Here is a 13,966-nt window from a genome sequence, read left to right as displayed (position 1 = left end):
AGGCTCTTGCAGGGTATACCCATTTTCTCAGGGATTTTGCAATAATGATAATCCCGGGCTGCTAGTATTCTGACTTCATGCACGAAAATCTCCTTGATATTTATATTTGGACAGTTGTAGTCAAAAAGTTATTCTTCCGCATATAGCGGTGTGCTGTTAGTATAAATGTAAGAAAGGCTTGGCAGTCAAACTCGGGAAACAAATTACGTCAAACGGAACAAACCACAACACTCAGTTATTTCTTTAGCACCATCATCAATTCGCTGAACGGCCAGATCCGGTCCTTTAAGGTTGCGGGGGACGTATAATGCGCGCAGCTCGAGAATCTACAACATTTCGCGCATGAACTAATCGACCCGGGTCTTGTTCGTGCGCGCGCTCCGAAGCTGATCGTCCCCGCGTCCCCGTCGCGCCTGCCCCAGCGCCTAACGCGAATTCCTCGAAAGCAGATCTCGAGGCAAAATTCTATAAGACTGCTTCGAGGAGGGGATAATGTCGACCCGTCACCCTACACGTCCACGTCGCATCGATGATGCTCTTTCGCAACTCGTCGACTCGCTCACCCCTCCGCTGCCTCTATCTGCCATTGGCGACGATTACTCTGACGATGCTGAAGAAGCCCTAGGCGCGGCAGAAGTGCAGCGCCACCAGGTCCTTCTCGAGCGGGCATGGCACACGCTTGATGCCCAAGCGAACTCCGCAGATAATCCTGCTTCACCGTCAGGGAGCCGTGGTATAGACCGTCGAGGAAGCCTGGCTGGGGGAGAAAACATCAATAACGCGTCGGACCTGATAAAGCGGAAACTATTGCGTGAGAATGCGAGCCCCGACAAAGCTGTTCGGTTTTCGAACCTATACTCTCGGCTCTTGACCCAACCAGTGCTCTCTCAAAAATGGGGGATACTGTATCTTCTCTACCGATTGTCGGGTACGGAAACCGCTGAGGGAGTACTGGATGAGGACGAAAGGCCACGCAGCCCGCTGATGGACCAGGCGAAACTACAAAGGATGCTGGCAAAGGACCAAAGAGGGGGCAGCGGGCTAGCAGCAGGTTCGGATGAGGATGGTCCAGCTGTGAGCTCCTCGGCATCCCAAATGGCTTCACGCGTCGAGCGGAAAACCTCACTGCGGCGGCCAGACCTAGAGAGGGAGCGAGATGCGGATCGTGGTTCAGGATCTGAACGGCCGCCGCGTACGAGCCGACATCACGACTCGGGGCCAAAAGAAACTCGAACGGAGGAACGCGAGACGGAAAACAACCAAGAGCTAGCGCGGCCAATTGAATCCAGCCTGTTGCGAGATCTTCCTTTCAACTTACAAGGTTTATCTTCTTCAGATTTACAGTTCATGTCTGCCTCGACACTCAAATTGCCGCCAGGGTTGCCCCTTCCCATGGTGTCCCTTCTGAACACCCTAGCTGAGCCATGTTTACTTTATCGAGGCCTATCTACTTTTGTTGACGGCAGTGGTGGTGGTCTCATTAGTCAGAGCTTGCGGGCTGCCCTTGCAAATGAGCTTCGTTCTTACCTGGGTTTGGTAGCGACACTGGAGGGTGAAATTCGCAGAGCACTGGCTGCGCCTGACGGACCAAATGGTCTGAAGAGTGCTGTGACGCTGAAGAGATGCGTTGTCTGGACAAGAGATGCGACAATGGCGCTGCGGCTGATGAGCTTAATTGTGGAGGAAGCACAAAGTACGTCAAAGCATCCAAGTTGGAGATCCAACTGACAAATTTCAGGCAAAAAAGGTGGTCAGCTAATATCCCTGATTCATGGCTTTTCAACGTCTCACGGGGACCCGTTTGTGTGCAACTTTGCAGAAAAACTACTCGCACACGTCACTAGACCATTTTATGATATGTTGCGGCTCTGGATCTATGATGGCGAGCTATCTGATCCGTACAAAGAATTCTTCGTCGTTGAGCCAGAACTCAGACCGAGCACAGATCCCCGCCGCCTTGCGACTAGTGTTTGGGAAGACAAATACACGCTCGAAGATGTCATGCTTCCCTCAATCATCACTCAGGATTTTGCGAAGAAGGTGTTTCTGATAGGGAAATCGCTGAACTTCATAAGATATGGTTGCGGTGACTCTGGATGGGTCGAGGCCTATTCGAAAGAAAGCTCCAAGGAGCTACGGTATGGTGATACAGCCAGCCTCGAGACGTCAATTGACGAGGCTTACAAGGCTACCATGGCCAGATTAATTTATCTCATGGACGACAAATTCAGACTCTTCGATCATCTCCATGCTCTAAAAAAGTATTTGCTGCTGGGCCAGGGAGACTTTATTGCTTTACTCATGGAGTCGCTTGCCTCGAACCTTGACCGACCTGCTAATTCACAATATCGTCACACACTAACCGCTCAATTGGAGCATGCTATTCGTGCGTCCAACGCGCAATATGACTCTCCAGATGTCCTTCGACGTCTGGACGCACGTATGCTGGAGCTTAGCCACGGTGAGATTGGATGGGATTGTTTCACCCTCGAATACAAAATCGATGCTCCAGTGGATGTCGTGATCACACCGTGGGGCTCGACTCAGTATCTCAAAGTTTTCAACTTCCTCTGGCGTGTGAAGCGTGTTGAGTTCTCATTAGGCAGCACATGGCGACGTTGCATGACCGGCGCCAGGGGAGTTCTAGGAAGCGTTGATGACAAAGTCGGCGCTGATTGGAAGCGTGCAAGATGCGTCATCGCTGAAATGATCCATTTTGTCTCTCAGCTACAGTACTATATTCTTTTCGAGGTTATCGAATCTAGTTGGGATCAATTGCAGGCCTCTATCTCCAAGCCAGGTTGTACCCTGGACGATCTGATCGAAGCCCACACGAAGTACCTCAACTCGATTACCCACAAAGGCCTCTTGGGCTCCTCGACTTCGTCTCAGAGCAGCTCCATAAGCAAGCCAGAAGAAGGCTTCTTGTCTCAACTACACCAGATCTTGAAGATAACGCTTGCCTATAAGGACGCAGTTGATGGGTTGTATTCATTTTCAGTGGCAGAGTTCACTCGAAGACAAGAGTTGAGCGCAAAGATCGAGACCCGCACTGCTCAAGGTCAATGGGGCGTTTCAGAGCGCGATCTTCTTTCCTCCCGACACAGCGCTGCACATAGAGTGGCATCCGCATCATCTTCGTTTTCTTTTACACCCAATGTGGCAGCCACTGCTGACGAAGTCGCGACACCAACATCCCTTGCAAATCACGATCTCACCACAGACGACCATATGCTTCCAGCGCTACGGACTCGACTCCGCGATCTCTCAGCGGAGTTCCGCTCACGGTTGAATATCCTTCTCGGTGATCTGGCCTATCAGCCTGACGTGGATATGCGCTTCTTGGGCGTAGTCATGAACTTCAACGACGTCTACGAGCCGGCTCGGAGGCGGAAAACAGCAGGCGCCAGCTCTCGAGATAAAGAGAGAGCCAGGCGAAAAGCACCGCCCTCTAGCGGCAGCTTGGACCCCCAATCGCAGCCGAGGGAAGTAAGAAAGGAAAGGAAGGATATAAACGCGCAATGAAATCGGACTTCATATATCGTTTCTGCATGCGAGCGAAGGTCATGGTACTGGGTGGTCTGCTTGGAGTTAATGGAAATGGAGCATTGGCCTGATGATGTAAATTATGATTATGGGTCCATATAGAATCCCGCTATCGGTATCTAAAAGTAGACTCTCCAAGGATCAAAATACTGTGGAATTTCCCTTTACCTTGCGTCGTGATTCTTAAGCTGATGCCGAGTACCAAAGGAGCTGCTTATCAGTGGGCCCTCCAATCACTCACGTGGAATTTTTTCTCCAGACAGTGAAACCAATAACCTGAATTTCTTCAACTAATACACTTCGAAACCACGCATCCTATAAACCAAGCCAGTGCATAGTAACACAAAAGCCACGCCTTGAATCATTGGCGACTCTATATCCCGTTTTCGACCACCAGAACTCCGCGAAACCGGCCGCGATGGCAGAAGAGAGAAAAACTCGGTCGAAGCAAACCAGCTCAAAAACCAAACACACGAAAGATGCCGACTCGGAAATCTCAAGGCAACGAAGGTCTGAGAATAAATTGGAAGATGACGACAAAGAAAACATCCCTGAAAAATCTGCGGGAACAAAGGAGCCTCGGAGCAAGAAGCGGAAGATTGATGACGATATTGCGGAGAGCACACCTCGGGCCTTGAACGGGGACAAGAAGAAGAAGAAGAAGAAGAAGAAGAAGAGTGTCTCTTTCTCTGCGGAGACGAAGGAAACCGACGGCCAAGATGAGAGCGAGGATGAGGAAGCTAAAGCTCAGTCATCGGAGCAAGAAGAAAATGCCGAGCAAGCAGATGACGAGGACGGCGACGCAAACAAAAAGGAGAAGAAGAAAAAGAAGAAGGAGAAACGAAAGAAGTCAGAAAATGCCAATACCAACGAGTCTACAAATGACGATTCCACTACACAGGAGAAGAGCAGCGAATCCTCGACCCTTTCCTACCTCAGTACATACCACAACGACCGCACATCGTGGAAATTTCAGAAAATTCGTGAGACACAACTCTTCAAGCATATATTATCGCTGGAGCATATCCCGACACAATACGACGCCGCTCTTCTTTCGTACTTGCAAGGTCTACGAGGTGAAGCTGCGAAACAACGGTTGCGCGATGTAGCTCAGGCTGCTATAAAGACGGATACCGAGGAGACGAAACCGGACGCCAGCACTGAGAAATCAGAGCCTATCGATGGCGCAGCTTCGTCGCCTTTTGTTGATTATAGAAAGGCCATCTACGCCTTCCGCACGAAATTGGCCGAGGGCAGCCTACCGGAGGACCTCGGAGAGGCTTATGAGCAACTCGATGCCGATGTCAAAAAAAGGTTCTGGAAAAGGCAACGTGCGGAGATCATACTGTATGCTGTTGACGGCAAAGTCTTCACCATGTCCAACCTGAAAGCGCCACCGCAAAAGGGGAAGAATGCGACGCAGAATCAGTCAGCCAACAAGAAGAAGAAGAACCGCACTGCTTTCGTTGAGATATCAAGTAGCAGTGAGAGTGACAGCGATAGCGATGACGACAAGAAGATATCAAGCATCAAGAAGAATAATTCAGCGCAGAGTCAGCCTGAAAAGAAAAAGAAGAAGAAGAAGAAGACCCGGACTGCAGTGGTGGAGATGTCAAGCAGCAGCAGTGAAAGTGATAGCGATTCGGACAGCTCATCCTCTTCGTCATCTTCTTGATATCTGCAATTATACATATTCAACATTCGGAACCATATTTGTCCATCTCATCAGTTCTCACTTCATTTTGCAAAAAGTTTTGTATAGACAGCATCACGGCGTTCTCAACCTTTGGGAGTGTACCTACCCAACCGCTCCGTTCCCATGTTTAAATCTCCACGATGCATAAAATAGATCAGATTACTTAGACCTACAGCTTCCTCTAATTGACTTGCAGCATATTGTTGAAACCTTGGTTAAGCTGCTGTTGTGTTCAGTTGAAGGAAGGCGGTGACGGAGCTTGGGCCAGAAGCTTGAGCTTCGGCCAGGCATCCTCAAGCACGCGTCCTCTGCACCTCCAGCCGCCCTCCATCCCCCATTCCTTCTTCCTCCACAATCTGAGAACTTTCGTCCCTACTACGCCTCTCTTCACTAAATTTAGTTTTTGTCGTCAAGTGTGAATTTCAGTCACCGCAATCATGTCTGGTGAGATCCCGAAGGCCGAAGCACTCAGACCGACACCATGACTTCATCGGCAGGCTAACACCCTCTTTGAACAGGAAGCGCAGGCTACGACAGACACATCACTATCTTCTCAGATCAAGGCCGTCTCTATCAAGTTGGTATGCACCCTGGAAACAAGCTACATACCCCTCAAACACTCGATTCAACCTCCCGACCGCTCCGCAGCTATTACGATACTCCGCTAACGAGGAACGTTTTCCAATCACAGAATATGCATTCAAAGCTATCACCGCCGCAAACATCACCTCGATAGGTGTGAGGGGGAAGAATTGCGCCGTCGTGCTGTCTCAGAAGAAAGTTGCCGTATGCCGCCTGAGCTTCCCCAACCAAAGGACTGCCGTTCTGATTCATAGCCTAGGATAAATTGATCGACCCATCATCTGTTACGCATATCTTCAGACTTTCCCCCTCGGTGGGCTGCGTCATGACCGGCTCCATCGCTGATGCCAGAGCTTGCGTTGACCGTGCCCGCGGTGAGGCGGCTGAGTTCCGATACAAGTACGGCTACGAGATGCCATGCGATGTTCTTGCCAAGCGTTTGGCCAATATCAACCAGGTCTACACACAAAGGGTTAGCCTTATCTTTTTTACTCTAGATTTGGTGGGGGCTAACTTGAGCAGGCTTACATGCGCCCGCTCGGAGTTGCCATTACCCTAGTATCTGTGGACTCCGAGAATGGCCCACAACTTTACAAGTGCGACCCTGCCGGTTACTACGTTGGATACAAAGCCACTGCCTCTGGCCCGAAGCAGCAGGAGGCGCTAAACCACTTGGAGAAGAAGCTAAAGAACAAGGATTACGCAGAGGGCAGCTGGGAGGAAGTTGTCGAGCTGGGAATCACCGCATTGAGTAGCGTTCTGAGCGTGGACTTTAAGAAGCACGAATTGGAGATCGGTGTTGTCGGTGGCCCCCGAGCAGATGGTCAGGATGGCACAGATCCTCACTTCCGCGCGCTGACGGAGGAGGAGATCGACGAGCGGCTACAGGCTATTAGCGAGAAGGACTAGACCAGTGAGGCTCGCTAGACGCAACGATATCAACACGATATATGAATCGCATTCCACATCTGAGGTGTATTCAATGTATACAGGCCCGTTTGCTTTTTCGCGTCGTAGTCAGCTTCCCTCCGCCAGCCGCCTGGTGGCAACGTCAATTGAAAGGATAGATCGTCAGCGCGCCAGAGAAGAAAAGTGATAGAAAGCTTGATTGTACCATTCTGGAGGCGCAAGAGCATTTGCAGGACCGGCGGGAGCGAGTCGCAACTTTCACCTTGAACGGGGCGCAGTTGCCGAGCTCAGGATATCACACAAATCTCACGATAGATAGCACAGCATCGTCCGGAGTATCTTGCGATATCTCAGACAGCCCAGATAAAGTCGCCACCAAATAATGCAGCGGCTAGGAGTGGGTTTATGATGATTGATCGCTTCCGCATCTATGCAAAAGGAATCAATCAGAAGAGCGAGCCTAAGGCTCCATCGTGGTCCCTGTTCAGCTGGGTTGTTCGACTTTGACGTGGCTGAGCACCGCCTGCCGGTGGGTTCGTTCTCTGTGCAGTGCGTTTCGCTTCCACTGCTGTTCCTGAACCACTCTGTCCCCTCGGCCAATCCTGGCCTGTCGCTTGGTTCATAAGCCTGGTGTCGTTCTCCCAGCGCTGTGGCAAAATCGATACGACGCGAACGACCCCAGCTGGCCTGACCGGCGAGACCCATCCGAAGCTCCTGTGAATGAACTATTCCGAGATCCAGCGATGTCATCCCAGCGAATGACACTTCCAGAACCGCCGAATCCCAGCACATGGCGTCCGTCAATGCGTTCTTATTCTCTTTTTTTGACACCCCCTGCAGGGCGTTAGCCTCGCTGCCAATACGCCGGGTGGTTCTTCTCCAGCGACATCATCGTTCTGCATTGCATCACTGGCCACTGCTGCGACTCCGCTCCGATTTAGTGGATTGTAGCTAGTTCCCTTCTGGGACTCATCGTTCTGGTTCTCACCTCTTCCCTGGTGCGTGGACTATAGATCCACAAAGTTTGACATCCTCCAGCTGTGCTGCTGGCAGCAGTAATCCATTGGCACAGCCAGCCACATCTAACGATGATCCTCTTCTCGCAACGCTCCGTACTCCTTGACAAGGAGATCGAGCTTCTATTCATGACCGTTGCCGTGCGGTATTAAGCTTAAAAGGAATATCCCACCCTCAACCATGGACCAGACTTGGATAAACAGACTCGCGCTCCAATTGAGATTTCTATACTCTCCTTAAGCTTCGGTTGACAGCCTTCCATTCGTGATCCATTCTTCTTTTGCTGCTTTCTTCGTTTCGCCTTTCCCGGATACTTGGGTGATCAACAGACCAGAAGTACACAATGGCCGACGGACGTAAGCATTGTCGTCTCTCCCAAGTTGTAGAGATGCTGATACAGTCTCAGTCAACCAAGCACGCGCCCTGAGAGTGGCCGAACTTATGAACGATTACCGGACTCTGCTTGTGCACATCTCACAATTAAATGTATCTGTGCCGCCGGAGGATCGCGCAGAGGAGGGCTACCGGGAACTTCGAGACTGTCTAGCTGCTGCGAATGCCTTGATGGCTTCAAGCTACAGCCCTAGCCCTCCGCCAGCTAACGCCTCAAGCGAGGAAGCCGAACAAATCCAGTTGCGAAGGTATCTATAGTGTCCTGGTCGCCTGAAAGCTTGTTCATTTCTGACTGTAAACAGAGTCATACTCGACGGCAGTGCCCGAAGGTTCCAGGCTCATCGGATTTACCTGCGGGCTGCAGCAGCCAAGCGATGGATCATGCACCGGGACAGCATACTGCGCGGTCAGAGACCTGGGCCACAGCATGCAGGTCAATTGAAGGCTATTGGCAATGCTTTCCGTCAGGTTCGTTGACACCCATCTCGGCTGGATTGGTCATTATCCAATTGACATTCATGTGTTTCTTGTACAGGAACTCGCGCAAATATCAAACCAGCATGTTGTCGCAGATCTCCGTGCGGCTGATGTCCGAGCAGGCCACTGGCTCGCTGACGACCCAGCGCTAGACGCTATTCTTTCTTGGATCCGCTCACGCCCTTGAGGGAATCCCACTGCTGTGCTGGTAACAGGTGGGTTCTTTCAATTTGCGGGTAATGAATGAGTGACGCAGTAATGGTAGGATGACAGGATGATTGGTTCAACACAACTTTTATGCATTCTTTCTCTGGCTGGCTGGCATGGATTATTACTATGGTACTTTTGTTTTGTTGCAAGTGCAGCCCCCCTTTGGCTTTCTCCAACCCTGACGCTGGACGAGAACTTGGTGATTTTACTTGTTAAAATACTCTTCTTTGCTCTATAGTCTTACTTCTCTGATGTCGATGATATCCCAGTGTGCTGGCTTACACTCAATGCTTGGTTCTCTGTCAGAATATGCCATTTCCTCTATCTGTTCTTTTCCAATATTTCCATCATGCCCTCACCCATTTTCCAGAGGTCTCATCTAGGCTGGCATACGTTTCTATACGCTGCATCAGTCAGGAAAGACTAACTGGTATTACCCGGCTAATATTTATGATTAATTTCTCTGGTCTTACTTGTCTCGGTTTTTATTGAAACGATTTGAAACCATCATTTGCTGCATGCTCCCACAATATATTCCCAAAATGGTCGCTAAGATTCCGGCCCTCGTCTAGAAAAGTAGATATTAGCAGCTGGGCTAACACACGGGTCCAAGATCTCTCAACCGGGCCCAGTGGACAAATCACAATTCTCCCTTCGGCCGTGTCTTCGAAAACTTTTTCGTAGGATGCTAATCAAGACCCCTGCAGTAGCTTATCGTGCTGTGACGGCATAGTGGGGATGGCGGGGGTTCAGCTGAGGTCTTGCAGGGCTAAAAAAGTAAAAAGTCCACTGTCAAGAAGCGATTCATTATTTCAATATTTTGCTAGGCTGGTGGTATCGCGTAAAGATTTCATGGTAGCACTGATGCTTAACATCATGTGGTTTTCGGATTCATTGGCACAGTTCATCTTAACACCCCATCAGCGTGCGAGGCTCTCAATTTAATGGTGTAGAATCCCAGACTATATCTTGATCGTCACTGACATGACCGAGTTCAGTACTACCCATGGTCATTCCCATAGCTAGATCTGACACTGCAACCCAAACCAGTTCCCATGATGCCCTCGACCACGGCCACTCTAGCCTTGTTGCGAGGATCATGCGAGGTGTGGCTCTCAAGCTACTCTACCCTCTTATGAACTCTCTAACTATTTTCCCACCTTACAGATTTCGCTTACAGGGCTTGAGTAAGACTCATATATCCCGCTTCGGGTTGTTCGTCCTACAGTGGCTTCCATGCCAGAGTTCGGGGCAGATGCAGACGCGCTCGTGACAACTCACCAGATGAGCCGTCATCGAAGATCGCACCCTCTGCGTCCGGAGACTATTCCTCCTTTCTCCGTACACCCGTACGGTTTCATTGGCGCGGGGAAGGTATTGCAGGTATTGCAATGGGGAATGTCTGCAGCCACCCTCGCACAAAGAAATGCAGAGACATCCTGGACGAACCACATGGGGAGATGGTCAGACAGTGCGATCACAGACGGTGTTGGTCTCGTGTCTGAGTGTTTCATGAGAATTCCACCAGATTGATCTCTTTTCGCTCCCACTTTGTGGGAAAAATAAGTATAAATATAGCTCCGCCGTCGGGCTGTGTTTGTTCTCCAACGCAACTTCTCTTATCAGCTTTTCTCGTTCGCTCCTCGCAAGCTTAGATAAGCTGAATTTTCAGCCCCATTACTCCCCAGCCCCATTCTGCACCGCCTCACTCAGATTCAGCCACACTTGCTGCCTGAGGTATAAGGCAGTGTCTCAGGTACACTTGAGGTCTGGAGTAAGGCAAGTACAAAGCAGGCTACAAGATTCTCTTGCTTCTGTTCCTGTCTATTTTGAGCAGAGAGCGCTCCACACTAGTGAGTACTTTCAGTGGCTGGCTCATGGTCTTATTGCAGTCCCATTTTCTTCTTGTTCCTGCCATCGCTCTTTAATTCTTTACTACTTTGGAAATAATATCGTTCTGTTACACATACAGCTCGGCACTCGTCCATCCTCAAAGAACATATCCCTGCCCAACATGTCTGGATTCAAGAATGTTGGATATTTCGTGAATTGGGTACGTTTCTACCCCTCCATCCGTTGTTGTCCCACCAGTTGCCCAAGATATAGCTACCCCGCGAATCTAACAAGCTTTGAGACAGGCGATCTATGGCCGCAATTACAACCCCCAAGATCTGCCGGCCGACAAATTGACTCATATACTTTACGCATTCGCCAATGTTCGTCCGGAAACCGGCGAAGTGTAAGCGCTCGATCGTCCACCGCAAAACTTTCAACTAACAATGAACAGCTATCTCTCCGACACCTGGTCTGATATTGAGAAGCATTACCCCACCGATTCCTGGAACGACACAGGAAACAACGTCTACGGCTGCGTGAAGCAACTGGGCTTGCTCAAGCGGCAGAACAGGAAGCTCAAGGTTCTGCTTTCCATCGGAGGTTGGACTTATTCCCCCAATTTCACTCAGGGCGCCGGTACCCCCGAGAGACGGGCTAGATTTGCCGAGACGGCTACTCGACTTATCATTGACCTTGGATTTGACGGTATTACATACCTTGAAGCGCTCAGGAGGTATTAGCTAACTTTTAGACCAGGCATTGATATCGATTGGGAATATCCCCAGGGTATGTTGCGTGGCCCATCGAGCACCAGTGTTCGCTAACCGAGACATAGATGACCAGCAGGCACAGAACTATGTTGATCTCCTTCGAAGATGCCGTGAGGTAGGCAACTCCTTGCGATTCCTGGACTTGTACTGATGTGTGCAGACCTTGAACAACAGACAAGGCGACCGCAGGTTTCAGCTGACTGTTGCTGTTCCGGCTGGTGAGTGTTCCTGGTCAATTCAATCTCTAATGTTAACCCACAAAGGCCCGGAGAACTATCGAAAGCTCCGTTTGAATGAGATGACACCATACCTCGACTTTTACAACCTCATGGCTTATGATTACGCCGGTAGTTGGGACAGCAATGCTGGTCACCAAGCCAATCTTTATCCCTCCAACGACAACCCGCAGTCCACTGCCTTCAACACCGCCCAGGCCATCAACCACTATACCCAAGTGGGAGGAGTACCGGCTTCAAAGATAATCCTGGGCATGCCGATTTACGGACGTGCCTTCCAGAACACCGATGGGCCCGGACGGCCATACAACGGCGTGGGCGAGGGAAGCTGGGAGCAGGGAGTATGGGATTACAAAGCGCTTCCCCGGGCGGGAGCTACCGAGTACCTGGACCGCAACATCGGTGCATCTTGGTCTTATGACCCGTCCTCTCGCACTATGATCTCGTACGACACGCCAGCCCTGGCCGAGATCAAGGCCAACTACATCCGAGACCGCCAGCTCGGTGGTGCAATGTGGTGGGAGACCAGTGCTGAAAAGGGCGGCAAGTCTGCGAATAGGGCTGACGGAAGCCTGATTGGCACCTTTGTTGACCGTGTTGGAGGCGTTGGCGCCTTGGACCAGAGTCAGAATGCCATCGCATACCCTGACAGCCAGTACAACAATCTGCAGGCCGGGTTTCCTTGAAGGAAGATGAACAGGCACGACGATATGTTTTCTCTTTTGGATTGACGCATCACGCCACGATTATACTCTCGCTCCATGTACATACACTATCGTTACTACACCGGTAGACCGGCCACGTAGATGAGTTTAGCTTTTTTGCTTATGATATTTTCATTCATATTTGAATATTTCAAGATCACAAGGACTCTAAGAACGATCCAAGCGCACACGTTCTATCCTCAACTGCACCATCCCTCATACCGACACTGACATGAATGAACATGCACCACCGATCGAGGGGTGACGAAACGGCCAGGCTAGTCCATTTACTTGGACTCGTCAAAGACGTAGGTGAGGTGGCACTTGCCGCAGTACTGACGGTTCTGCATGGCAGCCATGAAGATACCAGCACCGCACTATACACTCGTTAGTGATCCGCTCTTCAGAATCATGAGAATGAGAAGTCTTACCTCAGGAGCGGGGCATTCACGGCGCAGACGCTCGATCTTGCCATCTCCATCGACCTTGTAGTACTTGAGCACAGCGAGCTTGGTCTTCTTGCGCTTGTGCTTGATCTTCTTGGGGGTGGTGTAGACCTTCTTCTTGCGCTTCTTGGCACCACCACGCAGACGCAGGACGAGGTGCAGGGTGCTCTCCTTCTGAATGTTGTAGTCGGAGAGGGTGCGACCGTCCTCGAGCTGCTTGCCGGCGAAGATCAGGCGCTGCTGGTCAGGGGGAATACCCTCCTTGTCTGTTAAGGAAAAAAGCTTGTTAGATAGAGACGAGGAATTTTTGCGGTGAAGGAACGCACCCTGGATCTTGGACTTGACATTGTCAATGGTGTCGGAAGACTCCACCTCAAGGGTGATAGTCTTACCCGTAAGGGTCTTGACGAAGATCTGCATGTTGGAAGGCCTTTGAGAGTGATGTTAGTCTCTGGTGATCGTGGACAGAAGTCAAGTCTGGTGCGCTCGCTGCTGAAGCTTCATTTTGCCTCTTGCTTCGTCGATGACAAATTCGGGTGCGCTACGGCGTAGACACACCTTGTCAAGGCGTAAAGAGGAATGAAAGTTCAGAGCGAACGATGCAGACTCCAGAGGTAAAGGGTAGATGCTCACCTCGACAGAACTTGTCTTCCTCAACCTTCGTGCGAACTTGCAGAAAAGATCTTGAAGGTTGGTGGAGTGGCTCGTTAAAATCGGGTTGTGTGATCACGTGATATTAGACCAAAACGACCTAGTGGCGGAGACTCTGTCGGCAGGTCAGGTGACAGGAATAGTCATGTGATATTTGCTTGGAATTGTCTATGCTGATGTCATTGACAGCCTGGCTTTCAAGGCACCAATGATCTTCATCCTGCTTGATGAGCTGTAAAGCTTCACGATTGCCAACCTTGTGGATGAACTGCCAATTCTTTCCCCTTCGTTGGAAATTATCGAGAAATAGAGCGATGGCAAGCCCCAATTATTTAATCATTATGAAGCTATCGCAATTGAAGGGAGCGACAATGTCTCACCCTCGCAGGGCCTTGATGGCAAGCTGAAAAAGTCGAGACCAACGGAGCAGCGTTTTGGGCCGCTCCTTGAGTCCTTGCAGACAAGCTAGCGCACTCGGATCGCAGCCTAATTC

At 50.5% G+C, this 13,966-nt stretch overlaps 5 protein-coding genes across 5 annotated transcripts; 4 read left to right on the top strand and 1 right to left on the bottom strand.

The window, feature by feature from the left end:
• The first annotated feature begins 121 nt into the window (after positions 1 to 121).
• Positions 122 to 3,686, top strand: BJX68DRAFT_86958 (tubulin gamma complex associated family protein). The gene is made up of 2 exons (XM_071049902.1): positions 122 to 1,693; positions 1,739 to 3,686. Exons 1-2 carry the CDS (start codon positions 493 to 495, stop codon positions 3,523 to 3,525), a joined length of 2,988 nt encoding a protein of 995 aa, XP_070905179.1. The 5' UTR covers positions 122 to 492; the 3' UTR covers positions 3,526 to 3,686.
• A 278-nt stretch (positions 3,687 to 3,964) lies between these two features.
• Positions 3,965 to 6,733, top strand: BJX68DRAFT_261424 (nucleophile aminohydrolase; the record flags this gene model as incomplete). The annotated part of the gene is made up of 5 exons (XM_071044143.1): positions 3,965 to 5,149; positions 5,761 to 5,823; positions 5,891 to 6,028; positions 6,084 to 6,296; positions 6,347 to 6,733. The coding sequence occupies 5 exons, from the start codon at positions 3,965 to 3,967 to the stop codon at positions 6,731 to 6,733; spliced, it is 1,986 nt and encodes a 661-aa protein (XP_070905178.1).
• A 1,076-nt stretch (positions 6,734 to 7,809) lies between these two features.
• Positions 7,810 to 8,973, top strand: BJX68DRAFT_86678 (uncharacterized protein). Its single transcript, XM_071049900.1, has 4 exons — positions 7,810 to 8,106; positions 8,157 to 8,391; positions 8,446 to 8,611; positions 8,679 to 8,973. The coding sequence occupies exons 1-4, from the start codon at positions 8,094 to 8,096 to the stop codon at positions 8,805 to 8,807; spliced, it is 543 nt and encodes a 180-aa protein (XP_070905177.1). The 5' UTR covers positions 7,810 to 8,093; the 3' UTR covers positions 8,808 to 8,973.
• Positions 8,974 to 10,442: 1,469 nt separating this feature from the next.
• Positions 10,443 to 12,523, top strand: BJX68DRAFT_225419 (glycoside hydrolase family 18 protein). The gene is made up of 7 exons (XM_071038378.1): positions 10,443 to 10,883; positions 10,969 to 11,069; positions 11,118 to 11,371; positions 11,423 to 11,452; positions 11,502 to 11,551; positions 11,597 to 11,654; positions 11,700 to 12,523. The coding sequence occupies exons 1-7, from the start codon at positions 10,845 to 10,847 to the stop codon at positions 12,356 to 12,358; spliced, it is 1,191 nt and encodes a 396-aa protein (XP_070905176.1). The 5' UTR covers positions 10,443 to 10,844; the 3' UTR covers positions 12,359 to 12,523.
• A 140-nt stretch (positions 12,524 to 12,663) lies between these two features.
• Positions 12,664 to 13,242, bottom strand: BJX68DRAFT_252115 (ubiquitin-ribosomal 40S subunit protein eS31 fusion protein; the record flags this gene model as incomplete). Its single annotated transcript, XM_071042495.1, has 3 exons — positions 12,664 to 12,753; positions 12,808 to 13,088; positions 13,149 to 13,242. The coding sequence occupies 3 exons, from the start codon at positions 13,240 to 13,242 to the stop codon at positions 12,664 to 12,666; spliced, it is 465 nt and encodes a 154-aa protein (XP_070905175.1).
• Between the last annotated feature and the right edge of the window lie 724 nt (positions 13,243 to 13,966).

This window comes from Aspergillus pseudodeflectus, assembly GCF_044049435.1.
Source record: "Aspergillus pseudodeflectus strain CBS 756.74 chromosome Unknown BJX68scaffold_2, whole genome shotgun sequence".
Lineage (NCBI taxonomy): Eukaryota > Fungi > Ascomycota > Eurotiomycetes > Eurotiales > Aspergillaceae > Aspergillus > Aspergillus pseudodeflectus.
This window is presented reverse-complemented; position numbering and strand designations above follow the sequence as displayed.